This window comes from Cervus elaphus, chromosome 33, assembly GCF_910594005.1.
Source record: "Cervus elaphus chromosome 33, mCerEla1.1, whole genome shotgun sequence".
NCBI classification, from domain to species: domain Eukaryota; kingdom Metazoa; phylum Chordata; class Mammalia; order Artiodactyla; family Cervidae; genus Cervus; species Cervus elaphus.
In genome coordinates this window covers 9034920-9053177 of record NC_057847.1, presented here as the reverse complement: position 1 = coordinate 9053177, position 18258 = coordinate 9034920, and the positions used below count along the sequence as shown (strand labels likewise).

Here is an 18258-nt window from a genome sequence, read left to right as displayed (position 1 = left end):
ATCTTTGTACTTTGAATTGTTCTCTATGAAGCGACCAGAACACCCTAGATTTGCCACGCGTAGCAAAAAGAACTACCCACTTGTGCACGTGTACACACGCACACACACACACAGAGTTAGACGTCCACCTTAACACCAGCTCCAGAGAAACCTGCCTACCAGAACACACACACACACACACCCCTAAACACAGACACCGAATCCAGTAGGATTCCTTTAAAATTATCCTTCCATCACTTTGAAGACAAGAGGCGCAGGGCTCCTGAAACTGACGACGAGGCGCACAGGCCCCTTACTTGCAGGCGTCCCTGACGTCCGTGTGGCTGGCCGTGTACAGCATCCTGTCTGCAGCCGGTCCAGCCGAAGGGACCGCAGCGAGGTGGGGGTCGAGGCTTCACATTTGATGGTGGTCTTGTCATCTCGTACCTCTTCCCATAAAGCTGGCAGCTGAGGGAATGAGGCAAATGTAAAATTGGGTAACAACAAGACTGTGTCAAATCTGTGAATCTGGAGCCCTGTGAATCTGGAGGTCTAAGGAGAGGCTGGCAGCTGGTCACATGCAGTGGCTGTCCCCATGTCGGTGCTTCTGTCATCGAATGTGCCGTTGCTGCTCTAGTGTGACCGCCCCCACCACCACCCCGGGTGGCAGGGACCCCCACGTGTCAGCCCCCAGGCTCGCTCTCTCTGGATCACCCACCCTCTAGAAGTTTCCCCAGACCCTGAGTAGGAGTGGGTGCTGCGGCGGGAGTGAGTGTGTGTGTCCTCCAGCCCGTGTGATGTTCCACGACTGACCGCACTCTGGGTTTGCACGCTTCCTCCCGCGCTCCTGGGACCCGGCAGCGTGGCGGGAACGCAGAGGCTGGACTCCGCCACAGTCAGGACTCACTCTTGCTGAGCTTCGGGGTGAGTACAGGCCGGCCTGGTCCCGAGGGGGCACGGAGGCCACGCCCTGGGAGTGGAGGGTCGGCGGGTCTGCGGAGGTCGGCCCTGGAGAGCCCTCAGCGGCAGAGAACGTGACCTTGGTGCCCCGCTGCCGCAGGAGTGGTCAGACCACAGCCCGAGGCTCCCTAGCGTCCCTGAGCATGGGTGTCCCTCCCACTGCGGCAGTGCAATCTTTAATTTAATCTGTTACTACTTGTTATATGGACCTGAAGAGATTTCATTACAGGGTTTTTCATTAGTGAAAAGTTCATGCATACCATAGAGAAAATATTTTAGAATTTAATGTTTCTTATATTCATGTAAACTTATGACTTCATTTAGATAGATACTTATTCTTGTATATTCAGGCTATAAATATCCTTTCAGATCAATTCATCTTCTGATACCTGATTTTAGTCTTTCAAATGAATGTACTGTACTGCTTGTCTGTATAAAGCCTATAAACAAACATAGGGCTTTTGTAAATGATGCATTTATTGTCATTATACCTGTTTGATTTTTAAATGATAACCCATGAGAGAAGGGGTTTTCCTGCGATTGTAAAACCATCATGACACGGTGTGCATTATCCTTCCAGAATGTAACCAAGCTCTCCAACAATCACTCTGAAATGAGCAACCTTAATTTCAACCAATTGTCGCATTTTAACGACTGACCTAAACTGTGCTTTTTCCAGCAAGAAATGCTTTTTGTCTGCAGCGTGAAGTGATGTAAAAGTACGGGTGTTGAGTGTGAGCTTCTACTGAAATCTGGGCTGAAAGTATGACTAGAAGAAGCCTATGACAATCTCTCCCAAAACCTGGTCTCTGTGGACCCGGATTCCTCCTCTCCGCTGAGACTCTTTGGGGACCAATCGCGATGCCCTGCGTTCACTGCGGAGCCGATGCGCCGCATGGTGAAGGAGTCACATCCCCGACAGACAGACAGCATGATGCAGCTCTGACAAAGGCCTCATTTTTCTTCTGTAAACCATCTTTTTACATCTGTTTGTAAATTTGTTTAAAGAATGGATCTAGGCATACATTTTTAGATTTTGATGACATAGCCATTCTGGATTGTATAAGTAGCAAATGTAACTTTTACTTGTTCAGTGGCCCATTAAAAAAGCCAGCAAGAGATGCGTTCAGATCACAGTGTGTTATTTATGATGCCGCTGATAGCTTGGTAGACAGAGACGGCATGTCTCTTTACATGTGGGTAGTGCCTTCAGTTTACCTGTACAGTTCATTGTTACCATTCTGTTTTTCTATTAATCTTTTGTGAACTTCCTGAATATGTGAGAAAGTACATACAGTTTACTTTGGAACAATTTTTATCACAGTATTATTTATTGCTTTCTTTCAATAAAGTACTGAAGCCAAATTTCCCACTGCCACTTAAGAGTGCCGAGGGAAAGCTGGACTCTCCCTGAGAACAGGCCAGAGCTGGTAATGGGAGCCTGTGTCATCACATGGACATTCTGGTAAGAGAAACGGATGGAGAGAATGGAAAGGCTAGAAGGCGGAAGTATAAGTGTCCCCAAAGGATGACCGACGGGCTGTTCATGCCCTTGGATCCGGAGACAAGAGGCTCCATCACTTCAGCATCTTCGGGGCCAGGGCCCCTCTGCTGCAGAGGCGAGGGCAGCGGGCCGAGGGTGGGAAGAGAGTGCAGGTGTCAAGGCTCACCGCGGGTGCCCGGGCGGGCTGGCCAGGGGAATGCACTAGGGAGTGAGCGTGTGCACGCTTGTGTGTGGGAGCTTTTTATGTCAATTTAGTCAACACTCTTTATTATTCATATACCCATAGAGACAAGAATGTAGCAAGGGGAGGTGGGAGGGAGATTCAAGAGGGACGGGACATACGCACACCTAGGGCTAATTCATGTTGATTTACGGCAGAAATCAAACCAATATTGCACAGCAATTATGCTTCAGAAAGAAAGAACATACAAAGGTGGTCAGGAAAGTATGAAAAAAGATTTCTCATAGAGTTTTTTTTTTTTCTCATAGAGATTTATAATCACAACTCTGTGTACATCTGGGAGCAGGCTGCCCACCATCATCAGACCGCCCCACAGCATCAGACATTCCTTCCCAGCATGAGGCCCTAGTCCAGCATCAGGCCCTCCCCAAGCATCAGACCCTAGTGCAACATCAGACACTCGCCCAGCAACAGGCCCTTCCCCAGCATCAGACCCTAGTCTAGCATCAGACGTTCCCCCAGCCTCAGACCCGAGTCCAGCATCAGAAGTCCCCCCTCAGCATGAAGCCCTAGTCCAGCATCAGACACTCGGCCAGCAACAGGCTCTCCCCGAGCTTCTGACCCTAGTCTAGCATAAGACTGTCTCCCCAGCATCAGACGTACCCCCTCAATATCCGGCACTTGTCCAGCATCAGACCCTCCCCCAGCATCAGGCCCTAGACCAACATCAGGCCCTAGTCCAGCATCAGATTTTCCTCCTCCCCGCCCCAGCATCAGGCCCTCCTCCCCCAGCATCAGGCCCTAGTCCAGCATCAAACCATAGTGCAACATCAGACAGTCGCCCTGCAACAGGCCCTCCCCCAGCATCAGACCCTAGTCTAGCATCAGACATTCCCCCAGCCTCAGACCCTAGTCCAGCATCAGAAGCTCCCCCCACCCCAGCCTTAGGCCCTAGCCCAGCATCAGGCCCTCCCCAGCATCAGACCATAGTGCAACATCAGACAGTCGCCCAGAAACAGGCCCTCCCCCAGCCTCAGACCCTAGTCTAGCATCAGACATTCCCCCAGCCTCAGACCCTAGTCCAGCATCAGAAGTCCCCCACCCCCCAGCATGAGGCCCTAGTCCAGCATCAGACACTCGGCCAGCAACAGGCTCTCCCTGAGCTTCTGACCCTAGTCTAGCACAAGACGTTCTCCCCAGCATCAGACGTACCCCCTCAACATCCAGCCCTAGTCCAGCGTCAGACCCTCCCCCAGCGTCAGGCCCTCCCCCAGCGTCAGGCCCTCCCGCAGAATCAGGCATGGCAGCCCCACTTGTCTGATGCTCCTGAGCACACTCAGGCAGCCCCCGAGCAGCAGGACAACAGCTCTTGCAGGAGGTGCATCTGTAGGAATCACCTGCGGAGCAGCAGCAGCTGGGGTCTGTTTCAGGTCAAGGAGAGGTGAGGGGGCACTTGCGCAGGAGGCAGCGGTGCTGTGGGCACGCTCCCCAGCTCTGCTTCTCCACATGGGGGCTCTGCTCTCCTGCTCTCTCACGGGCCCCAGGGCAGTGTCCTTTCAGATTCAAGGTCGCCTTGATATCTCAAGCCCAAGTCCTGAGTTGCGTCCCAGTCCGACTAGGCAGAGCCCTGGGAACACCCATGCTCAGGGGCTGAAAGGATCCCAGGGGGACAGCAAGGCCCCAGCGGGCGGCGGGGCAGGGGACAACGGTGGCCGCCCACAGAGGGCCCCGCAGCAGCACTGCAAGGACAGCAGCGATGCCTCAGCTCACTCGGGGACGCTGCCGGCCTAGCACTCAGAGATGTTACCGCCGGCAGCAGCTCTGGGGACGCAGGAAGCCCGGTGAGTGACACCACGCCACTCAGGCCGTGTGCGTGGGCACTGCTGACCACGGCCTCGGTTTTCATTCTGGTTCCAACTGTCCCTCCAAGGGCTGACGGGCTCCTCTTCCGAACGGCACACTTGTTTTCTTTATGTGGGTGAAGGCGTCCCTGCTTGTTTCTGTCCGCACTGTTGTCACTCATCGTGTGGTTTCCTCGTTACAACCTGTGCTTGCTGCTCTTCCAGTTTAACTTAGGAGCAGCCCTTCTTTTCTGCATCAGCGTTCACGGGGCCTTTCCAGGTGGCGCGAGCTGTAAAGGTCCTGCCTGCCAATGTGAGAGATAACGAGATGTGGGTTGGATCCCTGGGTCGAGAAGATGCCCTGGAGGAGGGCATGGCAGCCCACTCCAGTATTCTTGCCTGGAGAATCCCATGGACAGAGGAGCTAGTGGGCTACACTCCCTGGGGTCGCAAAGAGTCAGACACGACCGAAGCAGTTTAGCACACACTCAGGCTTTAGTTCAGTCGCTCAGTTGTGTTCGACTCTTTGGCACTCCGTGGACTGCAGCACTCCGGGCTTTGCTGTCCTTCACTACCTCCTGGAGTTTGCTCAAACTCAAGGCCATTGAGTCAGGGACGCCATAGAACCATCTCATTCCCGTTGCACCCACCAGAGCGGGGGCTGGGGTTCGGCAAAGTGCACGGTCCCACTGCCTGGGTGTGCACCTGCCCTCACCACTCCCTGACCGCGTGACCATCACTGTGTCCTCCTCTGTAAATCGGGAGGTGGCAGCCCCTGCTTGGGAAGGGGCACGCCCAGCATCTGGCATATAATCAATGCGCCTTCCATCTCAGCGTTGTCTTTACTAAGACTAGGGATAGCATTGAATAATCTGCTCCTTTTCCTCTCTTGTGTCTTAACTGTGGTCCAGACCACATCTTGTTTCACTTACCCCTGGGTGTATATCCCACACCCAGCACAAACAAGACACTCTACAAATATCTGGCTGAAGAGGCAGGAACATACCCTGTCCTCAAGGAGATGAAGCCGAGAGAGATGGGGGCTTAATGGTAACACTGTGTGGTGAGGAGACCCCAGGAGGACCTGCGTGACTGTGTGGTGGGGCGTGGGCCATGGGCAGAGCCCCTGAGGAGCTCCTGGGGATGAGGAAGGTGGCAGGAAGGAGGAGGAGGGCCGTTCCTTGTGCGATGTCCAGAGATTGGACCTCACCCCTCACTGATGAGCACTTAGGCCGTTTCCAAACACTTGTCAGTGTTCTGGACGAAACAATCATTGCCCAGCTCCTACTCAATCAACTTCATAGAATATGTTTCTAGCGTTGGAGTATAAACATCTGCTTTATTCATTCCATGCTTCATTCATCCACCCATCGAGCCAGCCATCTCTTCAACCATCCATACACACTCACTAGTCCATATTCCACCCACTCATGAATTCCGTCCACCCATCAAGCCAGATATCTCTTCATCCATCCATCCACTCACTAATCCATCCCTCCATCCCTCTACACATAATTCATCCACCCATCCACTCATTAACTCATCAGATCATCTTGGACCCACCGAGAAGACGGATGCCTCCTCCGCTCCTGCTCCCAGGAGGACCCCGAGCGTGAGTGACAGGAGCCTCGTGGCGCAGCGGGGGAGACACAGAAGGGACATGCCTGCAGGCCCTCCTCCCTCTCAACGGGGAAGCACCCACCTGGTCCTAAGGCCTCCCTGCCGGGAGTCCAGGCCGGCCCTTTTACTTCTTGCCAAACAAGCGGCCGATGCAGGACCTGATGCCCTTCTTCTTCGCAGCTTTCTGCAGCGAGTCCTGGCTGATGGTGCTGCTGCTGGGGTTGCCCCCGGGGCTGTCCTGAGAGCCGGTCGAGCTTCGGGGAGAGAGAAGGACCTTTAACCGGCGCCCTTGTGCAAACACACACCCGTCCTCAAGATCTACTGTTAGAACCGGCCACCCAGCAATACCCGCACCTCAACCTCGAGCACACAGTGGAGGCGCCTTCACCAACCACACTCCACACAAGCAGTGCAGGCTCCCGGCCACAGACATCCGCCCCGGGAAGCTGAGAGTCTCGGACTGGAGCTCCCCCCGGGGAGGGCTTGACTCCAGGCCAGCTGGTGCAGAGGGCACCTTGACCCTCCCTCATGGTCTCCGCTTGGCAGGTGACGAGGCTCCCAGAGAAGGCGAGCTCCTCCACTCTGGGCAGCTCCCCCCACCTCCGCAGGGTGACCGTCCCCGGCCGTGGCAGCACAGCTGCTGGTCAAGAGACCACACGTGTCCTCCATCGAGTGCTGCCTGGCTGAGGACGGGAGCTTAGCAGGCGGTGGTCTGAATGAGGACAGTGTCAGTCACTGCAGGGGATGGAGTCTCCTGAGAGGAGACCCTTGAGGAAAAGGGAGGGACCCTCAAGAGGGAACCCGAGAGGCACGGGGCCGTCACCCTCAGGAACGCGCCCCGGGTGGGGCAGACCTCTAGCAAGAGCAGGAAGAAAGCTCCCACAGCGGGGTCAATCCTTAGAGATGGACGTTTCCTAAAATCAGCGAGGCCACTGAGCTCTTCTCACCCAGCACCTGAAGTTCACCACTAAACACAGGCACCGAACCCAGTGGGATTCCTTTAAAGACATCCTTCTAACTCTTTCAAGAGAAGAGGCGCAGGGCTCCTGAAACTGACGACGAGGCGCGCAGGCCCCTTACTTGCGGGCGTCCCTGACGTCCTCGGGGCCGGCCGCGCGCAGCGCCCCCGTGTGCAGCCGGTCCAGCCGAAGGGACCGTGGCGAGGTAGGGCTCGAGGTTTCACCTTTGATGGTGGTCTCGTCGTCTTCTTCCTCTTCCATTAAAGCAGGCAGCTGAGTGAGACAGGTGTAAAATGGCAGTGTAAAACTGGCTAACGATAGACTGTGTCAGAAAAGGCAACCTAACAGGCTTTACATTATAACCGGAAACTTATTTGTAAATCTATTTGCTATGCTTTCCTCCAAGTACAAAAAAAAACAAAAAACAAACTAACAAAAAACCACCCTTGTTCCAGCTTAGTGCCATCTTACAGGACTGTCTTGTTCAAGAGAAGCAGGGCGTGGGGCAGCGAGAGCACCCGACTGAGTGCAGACACCCTGGACGGGGGCCTCCCTGAAGCCGGGCTCCGCCCTCCCTGGAATCCAGCGACCAGACGGCCACGCCGGGCAGGACAGCAGAGCGACGCCAGCACCGTGAACCCTGCATGGCATGAACCGCCCTGATGAAAGGACTCTGCTCATCGCCAGATGCTGCTCAGAAGCACCACTAGCAAGAGGAAGAAGCCTCTCAGCAAAGGCGTCCAGACCCTTCTGTTTGAAGGAGCAAAGGACACAGCTTGTGCCACCCCCCAAGATCATTGGTAGTGACGATGCAGCCACTGGAGCCCAGGACAACAGGGGAAAGACAGAAAAGGTACCTCGCCCGGCATGCGAACACCACGTGTCTGGCTCGTGTTTCTCAGTAACGGACAGACTGGGGGCTGACACTGAAGTGCTCACTCGCAGTTCAAGTGTACTTTGCTCACTGTGGTTTACATAGAGCATCCCTAGGTCTTCACTCAGAGATGACCTTGTATGAGACTAGAGGGGTGGGATGCGGAGGGAGATGGGAGGGAGGATCAAAAGGGAAGGGGTATATGTATACCTACGGCTGAGTCACACTGAGGTTTGACAGAAAAGAACACAATTCTGTAAAGCAATTATCCTTCAATTCAAACATAAACCAATTAAAAAAAAAAAAAAAAAGATGTTTCTCCTGGAGTCCCAGCTTTTCCGCTGGTCCTGGGTGTGAGGACAGGAAAGACAGTGGTGGTAACAGTGTGGGGAAGAGATTAACCCCTTCAGGGTCCAGCCAGGTCTCACTAGTACATTTGGGTGTGTGGTTAAGCCAGGGGAAGTTTCAGGAAACAGGCACGGCAAGTATTTTTGTAAACAATGAGTGTGTTGTTTTAACCAACTAACCTGTGCCTTTGTAGTGGGATTCTCTAAAGAATACTGATCCACTGCAGCCCCACAGGAGCTTGGTGACAACAAAGTGACTCAGTGCAAAATACAGCTGAGCCCGTTCAACAGCAGCTGGGTAAACTATGCACCCTCCCCTGATCTCCAACAAGAACCCTCAGGCAACAGAAGGCTACAGAGGCTAGAAATTATCCCCACGGAACTGAACAGGGATCAGTCTCAAACTCAAGGCACAATAAGCCTTTATAAAAATCAGAAAACAACAGAAACAGAGTGGGAAGTGACACGCCTGGGTTGACCGTGGACTCAGGGGAGACAAACACCTGCCTCAAAGTCAGGGACCGCGGCCAGCCCCTTCCCCGGGCCTCCTCCTGAGGAAGGCCTCTGGGTCCCCAGCCTGGCCGCCCATCCCCAGGAGGGAAGCCCGCCCCCCGGGTGCCCACGTGACTAGGATGGGCAGGACGGTGTCCTCACGTAACGGGAGGGCACAGCAGGCCACAGAGCCGGTGAGCGGCACACCCAGGTCACCAGCCCCAGGGCACAGTGCTGCTCCGCGGGGCCCAGCAGAAGGGCTCCAGGGCACTGAGCTGCGAGAACTGGAGCGCGGCTGCCCGAATCCTGCGGGAAGGTACCAGGAGTGGTCGGTCAGCGGGCTGGCAGCGGGAGAGGAACAAGGACGGCCAGCCCTCGGGGCACTGGACTCAACAACAGGGGCTCATCCAAGGGACCCGAAGGGAGGGGCAGCGAGCTCCCTCCTGATGCTCCCTCCATCAGGGATGCTGTGAGGGACACGAGGGCCTCTGGAGGAAAGGGGGCGGGACGGCAGCAGGGTTAAGTGTCCAGGCTCTCATCAGACCAGTCCGCACCGCACTGCTGGGTGTGCGAGCCTGGGCACGGGGCCCGGCCTCTCTGAGCCTCAGTGTCCACGTCTGCTGACTGGGGATGACAGCCACCTGGCCCTCACCTGGGTGTCTTCCAGATGAGATGACAGGATCGGAAAGCACTCGCCAAGCTGCCTGGCACACAGAGGCTCCTGCACACTGCTACCCCCGTCATTAGACTGCCTTCCCCCAAAGCTACCACCTACGGCTCGGATTCAGCCGTGTCTTTGAATAACACGCTGAGCGGAAATTCCACCGTGGTCCAGACGTTAGGACTTGGCACTCTCACTGCCGGGACACCGGCCTGGTCCCTGGTTGGGGAACTAAGATCCCATAAGCTGTGCAGCACGGCCAAAAAGTAACTGAAGACAATTTTAAAAATAATCCTATGTCTATTATAAATAAGCATGAGTTGATTAGAAGGTAAACAAGTGGGAGAAAGGCAAACTGTTACAAGAGTCCCCGAATGACCTATTACCAAGAGAACCATCAGCATATTTCAACTGGTGGATGAGTTTCAAAACTTCCATTAAAATGTCAATTATTCACCAGTACATAACCACATAGTGTTCATTCATGTAACACGATAAGGACTCTTTAATACTTCACAGAGAAACAAACGCACGCTATATTATTAAATAGTTAACCTTTCGACGATGCTTCCTTAACTCACTAGGCTGAAAGGTGCATGCAAAGAAATGAACAGAAACCATATTGATTGCAACTCTGATGCTAAAAATGCAAGAAGCGTCACAGGCAAATACAGTAAAGCAAACATGACGGCAAACATAGAAGTGAGATGAAGACTTAGAGAACATGGAACTGGAAACAGAGCATATTTTTAACCACAGAAGTGAAATGAGCTATTCAAGGTTTACTAGAGAAACACTATAAATTATTACTCAGGAGATACCATTCTATTACAATATCATGATTTATTAAAGCAGAGCATTCTGGTCAGCAAAGGGCCTTAAGAGTTGTCTGTTCTCAGCCAAAATTTGCTATAAGTTAGTTTCCCTTAATAGAAAACACGTTATACTTTAAAGTAGTAATTTCACTGATTAGGAAGTTACCATAATACCTATTTTAAACCTGAACAAATCTAACCACCTATTGGACATTAATGTAAAATCCTTACCTAGAATTTGATATAAAACTTCTCAGAATAAATCCATTAAAGCAGGCATCCCATAAAAATCTGTAAGGAAAGCTAGCATAATGCCAAGTGGAGTCTTCACATCTTATGAACCATAAAAGATACTTTGTACAAGAGTCTAGGAGAGACATTAACCATGCAAAAACTGATGAGATTTACCGTCTAAACTCCAAGCATCAACACCTAAAGGATATTGGGTCAAAAGACCATTAACTCTACGTGTAGAGGAGCATTTCTTCATGGAAGCATAATCTCATTTATGATTACACAGGTTATGTAGTGCATGATCCACCTACACAATGCTTCTAACTCTATAGCGATACACTAACTTTAACTTACTGCTATGCAGGAAAAACACCATTTAATGAGACACGAAGACAAAGCACAAACCAGACTAACGGGACACAGCATTGATATGACCAGAGCAAGGGGGAAGTTGGCGGAGGGGAGATGGATGTGTGAACTACAGCCTCCAGTGGGGGGGATGGGAGGCTGGAGTCTGGATTGATGACGGCTAAACAGAGAACAGGATGAGTCAGGAAATCAAAACCAATGATGAAAGCAGACACGCCATCAGAAAACTGCACAAGGAGAAAATATTCAGAACTGTTCTTTTACAAATACTTGGAAAGAAATCAAGCATGAAACCACAGAGAAATCGTCCAAGAATTTTAAATATCACCTACTTAGACAATGATACAAATTATAAAACAGTGTGTGAAAAGACCACAAAATGGACCAGTTACCACTTCACATGCATCTAAAATGACCCACAGTTAATTTAATTCTATGCTAACAACGCAGCTCACAGGAAATGGTTGGTAACAGAAAAAAGGGATAATACAAGTGCAGTTTCAAGGCAGAGTGTTGTACACGTGATTCACGGGGTAAACAGCAATGCACTCAGAAACCGAGGCTACACACGAAAGAAAGCTGGCACATGTGCTTTAGAGCCGCACACTCTGTCACCACAAGCCCTAGGGCGTCATCCCTTTCTGAGACTCGGAAGAGTGAGGCAGCCCGACTTCTTCCCTGGGGCTCTGGGGCACCGGGCCTTTAACTGGTTTCATGCGCACAGCTGGCCTGAGGGAGCGGCCAGGCCCATCAACAAGCGGACCAGTTCAGAGTCTTGGTTTTGTTGCCACCGCATGCCCTGCACCCTGCAGCCATGCGTCCCCAGTGGAACATGTGCTGCCCGGCTTTCACTCGCCATGAGGGCGGCCTATGGTTACTTTCACGAGGCTGTCTGCTCCCTGACCACAGAAACTTCCCTGCCACTGCCGTGCCCAGCACAGGCCAGGCCCACCGCTCCAGAGGCAGTCTCTGGCTGAGTGCATGATGGCGTGCTAAGCTGGTGGTCCAAATATCAAGACGGATTGGTCCCTGGGCCATTATGGAATGATTAAAGACCAGGCAGTTTTAAAAGTCTTAGACCTCTGAGCATAGTAAATGTACCAGATTTTCTTCTGGGGAGAACATAAAAAACAAAGAAAGAAAAACAGTGTGCTCGGGGAGGCAAGCGGCAGGGAGGAGGTAGATACATACCAGAGTCATGACGCCCAGCCGGTCTCCCTGGAGCTCCGGGCTGTGCCGCCTCCTTCGGGGCGGGGAGCGCTCCCTGCTGGGCGGGCAGGAGCCGGCAAGTGAGGAGGCAGGACACAGGTTGTCGGAGCTCAGGGACTTAAAACACCAAAGGCTGCCTAAGCACGCCCCGCCCGCCCTGCTCTCAGTCTCCTCGGCCCGCTGCTCCGTGCTCTCCTTCTCCTCCTGGATCCACCTAAAAGAGAGCAAAACTCGTCAGCTGCCTTTGTCAGCACAGGAACGTTTCTGGACAACAAATTTGGGCTGGCATTCTGTGTCACGATGAGCAAATTCCGGGAACATTTGCTCATTTCACATCTCGGCTAAAGGGTTTGACTTTCCCTCTTTTGAATACTCTCAAACTTGGAATAACTTCGCACTGAGACTTACAAACTGGCCCTTGGTCATTCACGTTTGATTTGACTTATTTACGCTAACATTCTGACGGGGCCTGGGTGGCGACTCTCTCCCTGTGAGGAGATACCTGAAGTTGACAACCTTCACCTTCCCTGCTCTCAGGGCAGAGGGGCACGTCAGTGCCTCAAGTCTTTTCCACTGGGAATCGGGAACTCTCTATAACCAACACAGCGATTCACGAACAAGCTGGAGTTTCTAAACAAAAGTCCCCAGACCAGATGAAGTGCTGAGGGGATTTTTCTTTTTTAATGGTTGAATATGTACAAACACATCACGTGATGAAGTTCTCCACCAGCTTTGTGCGAGTTTCTGGATTCATGTCAAAGTGCCGCATTCACCTAGAATTCACGCTTCCTGCTCTTCTCCCCTAATGTGTAGTGGGTGATGTTATATAGCAGTTTAAATACTAGATGATGCCTATAAAATGATTTCCAAAATAAACTACAGGATTCTTGCAGGTCATAACCTGATCAGCTTCATTCTACCTATAAGTCCTGAAAGTTTTTCACATGTGATAGCAAGCTAATGGACAGAATTTACCATTGATAAACAAGTCAACTTACTGCCTAAGGAAAATTCACTTTACCTGACAACTTGCTGTAAAAATAAAAATATTAATATGCAACCGTTCCACATTTCCTGCAGGGACGGGGAAAGCCGATCTTTCTGAGCTCTTCTGACCTCAAACAGGGCGCAGGAAGCAGTCTGTCTCCGCGTCAAAAGTGCAGGCGGCACCACCTGCGTTTGCTGGCTGTGCTGTTCACCCCTGCCTTCCCCGCGAGCCCCGCGTGCTTGGCACACAGGCACGGGCACCTCGGCCTGGGCTAACGTGACGAGAACAATCTGAGCAGCAGCTCTGCCTGGTCCTGCGCACGGTCACCGGCCTGCGGCCACTCAGGACGTGGACCCGGGACAGGGGCGTAGCTGTGCTGGTGTGGCCCAGGCAGGCCTCCGGCCCCCGGACACCCGGCTGCACCCAGACCCAAGGCTTGCTGCTCACCACGAGGAGCACCTTTGCGTTCTATCCCATTTTGTAAACTGTTACAACTGCCAAGACGGTGTGGGAAGAAAACATCTTAAATATACTGATGAGATGAGAAAAACTCAAACACATGTCTTTGGACCACTGTCTTACAACAAGCCAATCTTCACACTGTATTATGTTCAAAAGGACAATGCAGATCTGAGTGGGAATTTGCCAACCCCCAAACCCCTGCTTTTCTGTTCCAGGTGGCTTTGCACTGGAACGTGGGAGTCTCCGATGGACACAGGTGGGTGAACCCACAGGACTGGGGGGCACACGGGCCGCAGAGGACACCGCCTCGGCACCTCACCCACCTTGGGGCTCAGAGCTGAGGGGGAAACCCCACAACACCGCCCCACAGAGTTCTGACACCAGCTGTGGACAGAACGCCCTGCCTGACTGAGCTCTCTCATCAAGGGCGATCTCAGAACTGAAAATCCTTGAAGCAGGCCTGAAGTCAGTTCTCTCACTATGGAACACTCAGACTTCTCGTAGGAGAAGAGAGTTCCTCAGAGGAGCCCAGTTTATGGGGAGCTGAGTTTGGGCGTACCCACCGGATCTCTTCACTGATGGCATCCAGCTGCTCATGAAGCATCACAGGCGGAGAGTCGGCATCGGCCTGCCCACTGGGCGGCAGCTGATCGGCCGAGCTGAGGAGGGTGACTCCGTCGCCCTTGCCGTCAGACACATCCTCGTCACTCTCGAAGGCCTGGGCAACGGTTGCCTCCACGCTGGCCTGCTGCGCGGACTCCCAGTCCTGCTCCCTCTGGCTCTGCACCTGGGCACGAGAGGACCACGGCTCGTCAGCGACATTCAGGACAGCTCACGTCTGTCAGGAACCGAACACAGTTTGACATGGAAGCCCTGACTTTGGATAAACGGCCATGCTTATGAGACACTGCCATCTCTTAAGCGAGCAGTACTGAAGAAACGGGCAGGAGGAGAATCCAGTTCCTAGATGGCCTGGTGACACTCAGGTCTCAGCGTGGACGGAAGGCAATCCTATGAGGTCATTCATAAGAGTGGGCAGATGGAGTCAGAGACAAAAACCCAAAATTATAAACATACATCCATGCCTCCATTGGGCAGCCTGAAGGAAAATAAGAAGGAAAAAATCCTTCAGCTCCGCATCCGCTGGGTCCACCTCAGCGGTCATCACTTGTACTAGTTCCCCGAGGAGTGCCGTCCTCACAGGTTCCCAGGCCTCCGTGCTCCAGGCTGGTCTGAACACGCACAGACAGGAGCGAGCAGGGCAGCCAGGGGACTGGAGGGCCAGCCCCCTGCGGCTCTCGTCTCGGGGCACAGGCACTCGGGCTGTTCTGGGGGATAGCCCCTCGCAGCACAAGGGCGGCTCTGCCATCAGAGACGCACGGGAGAGTGCCTGCTGGGCCCGTGCCGCCCTCCCGCTCTCACACCTCACACCCTGTTCTCTGCAAGTCTCCCCCCTGTCCGACTCTCAACCCAGGTCCTGCCTTCTTTCCCAGACATGACCTCAAAGCATCCGAGGGGCAGCCTCGAGGTGCTGGCTGCCAGCTCCCTGACTGCGTGGTCACAGCCCACGCCCCCTGTTTTCCTCACGTCCCCTCCCCAGGGCCTGACCTCCCACTTCGCGGGCTGCAGGACCAGCTACCATCATCCCGGCTCCGTTCCAGCGAACCGGCTGCCTATGGGTTCAGCCCCATCAGCCCGGTCAGCACAGCCTCTCGCTTCTCTCACCTTCAGATGGCACAATGGGAACCAGCAGACTCCTCCTACAGGGCACCCTGCAGCAGCCACTGAGGGTCTCTGAAGGCTGCTTGGGAGAGGCATCTGCTGTCTATATAGCTCATAATGCATCTAAATTATGCTTCTAACTGTATAGTGATACAGTAACTCTAACTTACTGCTATGAGAGAAAATCACCATTTAATGAGACACGAAGACAAAGCGCAAACCAGACGAACGGAACACAGCACTGATATGACCAGAGCAAGTGGTGTGATGCTGGAGGGGAGATGGATGTGTGAACTACAGCCTCCGGGGGCGGGGGATGGGAGGCTGGGGTCTGGATTGATGACGGCTAAACAGGCAACAGGATGAGTCAGGAAATCAAAGCCAATGATGACGGCAGACACACCGTCCGAAAACTCCACAAGGAGAAGATATTCAGAACTGTTCTTTTACAAATACTCGGAAAGAAATCAAGCATGAAACCACAGAGAAATCGTCCAAGAATTTTATATATCAACTTCTTTGGCAATGATACAAGTTAGAAAAGCAGTGTGTCAAAAGACCACAAAATGGACCAGTTACCACTTCACTTGTATCTAAAATGACCCACAGTTAATTGAACTCTATGCTAACCACGCAGCTTACAGGAAATGGCTGGTAACAGAAAAAAGGGATAATGCAAGTGCAGTTTCAAGGCAGAGTGTTGTACACGTGATTCACGGGGTAAACAGCAATGCACTCAGAAACCGAGGCTCCACAGGCAAGAAAGCCCGCACATGTGCTTTAGAGCGGCACACTCTGTCACCAGAAGCCCTAGGGCGTCATCCCTTTCTGAGACTCGGAAGAATTAGGCAGCCCGACTTCTTCCCTGGGGCTCTGGGCCACCGGGTCTTTAACTGGTTCCACACGCACAGCTGGCCGGAGCGCGTGGCCAGGCCCATCAGCAAGCAGACCAGTTTAGATTCTTGGTTCTGTTGCCACCACATGCCCTGCACCCTGCAGCCACGCGTCCCCGATGGAAAATGTGCTTCTGGTTTTCACTCGCCATGAGGGCAGCCTATGGTTACTTTCATGACGCTGTCTGCTCCCTGACCACAGAAACTTCCCTGCCGCTGCCGTGCCCAGCACAGGCCAGGCCCACCACTCCAGGGGCAGTCTCTGGCTGAGTGCATGATGGCGTCCTAAGCCGGTGGTCCAAATATCAAGACGGATTGGTCCCTGGGCCATTATGAAATGATTAAAGACCAGGCAGTTTTAAAAGTGTTAGACTTTTGAGCATAGTAACTTAGACCTCTGAGCATAGTAAATGTACCTGATTTTCTTCTGGGGAAAAACAGAAAAAAGAAAGAAAGAAAACCAGTATGCTCGGGGAGGCATGCGGCAGGGAGGAGGCAGGCACATACCGGAGTCAGGACGTCCAGCCAGTCTCCCTGGAGTTCCGGGCTGTGCTGCCTCCCTCGGGGTGGGGAGCGCCCCCTGCTGGGCGGGCAGGAGCCGGCAAGTGAGGAGGCAGGACACAGGCTGAGGGAGCTCAGTGACTTAAAACGCCGAAGGCTGCCTAAGCGCGCCCCGCCCGCCCTGCTCTCAGTCTCCTCGGCCCGCTGCTCCTCGCTCTCCTTCTCCTCCCGGATCCACCTAAAAGAGAGCAAAACTCGTCAGCTGCCCTCGTCAGCACAGGAACGTTTCTGGACAACAAATTTGGGCTGGCATTCTGTGTCACGATGAGCAAATTCTGGGAACATCTGCTCATTTCTCATCTCGGCTAAAAGGTTCGACTTTCCCTCTTTTGAATACTCTCAAACTTGGAATAACTTCGCACTGAGACTTACAAACTGGCCCCTGGTCATTCACGTTTGATTTGACTTATTTACGCTAACATTCTGATGGGGCCTGGGTGGCGACTCTCTCCCTGTGAGGAGATACCTGAAGTTGACAACCTTCACCTTCCCTGCTCTCAGGGCAGAGGGGCACGTCAGTGCCTCAAGTCTTTTCCATTGGGAATCGGGAACTCTCTATAACCAACACAGCGATTCACGAACAAGCTGGAGATTCTAAACAAAAGTCCCCAGACCAGATGAAGTGCTGAGGGGATTTTTCTTTTTTAATGGTTGAATATGTACAAACACATCACTTGATGAAGTTCTCCACCAGCTTTGTGCGAGTTTCTGGATTCATGTCAATGTGCCGCATTCACCTAGAATTCACGGTTCCTGCTCTTCTCCCCTAATGTGTAGTGGATGATTTTATATAGCAGTTTAAATACTCAATGATGCCTATAAAATGATTTCCAAAATAAAATACAGGATTCTCGCAGGTCATAACCTGATCAGCTTCATTCTACCTATAAGTCCTGAAAGTTTTTCACTTGTGATAGCAAGCTAATGGACAGAATTTATCATTTATAAAACAAGTCACTCTGCCTAAGGAAAATTCACTTTACCTGACAACTTGCTGTAAAAATAAAAATATTCCTATGGAACCGTTCCACATTTCCTGCGGGGATGGGGAAAGCCCATCTTTCTGAGCTCTTCTGAGCTCAAACAGGGCGCAGGAAGCAGTCTGTCTCGGCATCAAAAGTGCAGGCGGCACCACCTGCGTTTGCTGGCTGTGCTGTTCACCCCTGCCTCCCCCCGAGCCCCGCGTGCTCGGCACACAGGCACGGGCACCTCGGCCTGGGGTGACGTGACGAGAACAATCTGAGCAGCAGCTCTGCCTGGTCCTGCGCAGGGTCACTGGCCTGCGGCCGCTCTGGATGTTAACCCGGGACAGGGGCGTAGCTGTGCCGGTGTGGCCCAGGCAGGCCTCCGGCCCCCGGACACCCGGCTGCACCCAGACCCAAGGCCTGCTGCTCACCACGAGGAGCACCTTTGCATTCTATCCCATTTTGTAAACTGTTACAACTGCCAAGACGGTGTGGGAAGAAAACATCTTAAATATACTGATGAGATGAGAAAAACTCAAACACATGTCTTTGGACCACTGTCTTACAACAAGCCAATCTTCACACTGTATTATGTTCAAAAGGACAATGCAGATCTGAGTGG

At 52.7% G+C, this 18258-nt stretch overlaps 1 protein-coding gene across 1 annotated transcript in view; it reads right to left on the bottom strand.

The window, feature by feature from the left end:
- Nucleotides 1–3853: 3853 nt before the first annotated feature.
- The window catches only part of LOC122688294 (liprin-alpha-1-like), a 32270-nt gene continuing 17865 nt past the window's right edge, over nucleotides 3854–18258 (bottom strand). Inside the window, 8 exon segments of the mRNA XM_043894191.1 lie at nucleotides 3854–4045; nucleotides 6029–6054; nucleotides 6168–6194; nucleotides 6197–6339; nucleotides 7166–7317; nucleotides 12028–12259; nucleotides 14059–14282; nucleotides 16618–16806. Coding sequence (XP_043750126.1) covers nucleotides 3854–4045; nucleotides 6029–6054; nucleotides 6168–6194; nucleotides 6197–6339; nucleotides 7166–7317; nucleotides 12028–12259; nucleotides 14059–14282; nucleotides 16618–16806 — 1185 coding nt within the window.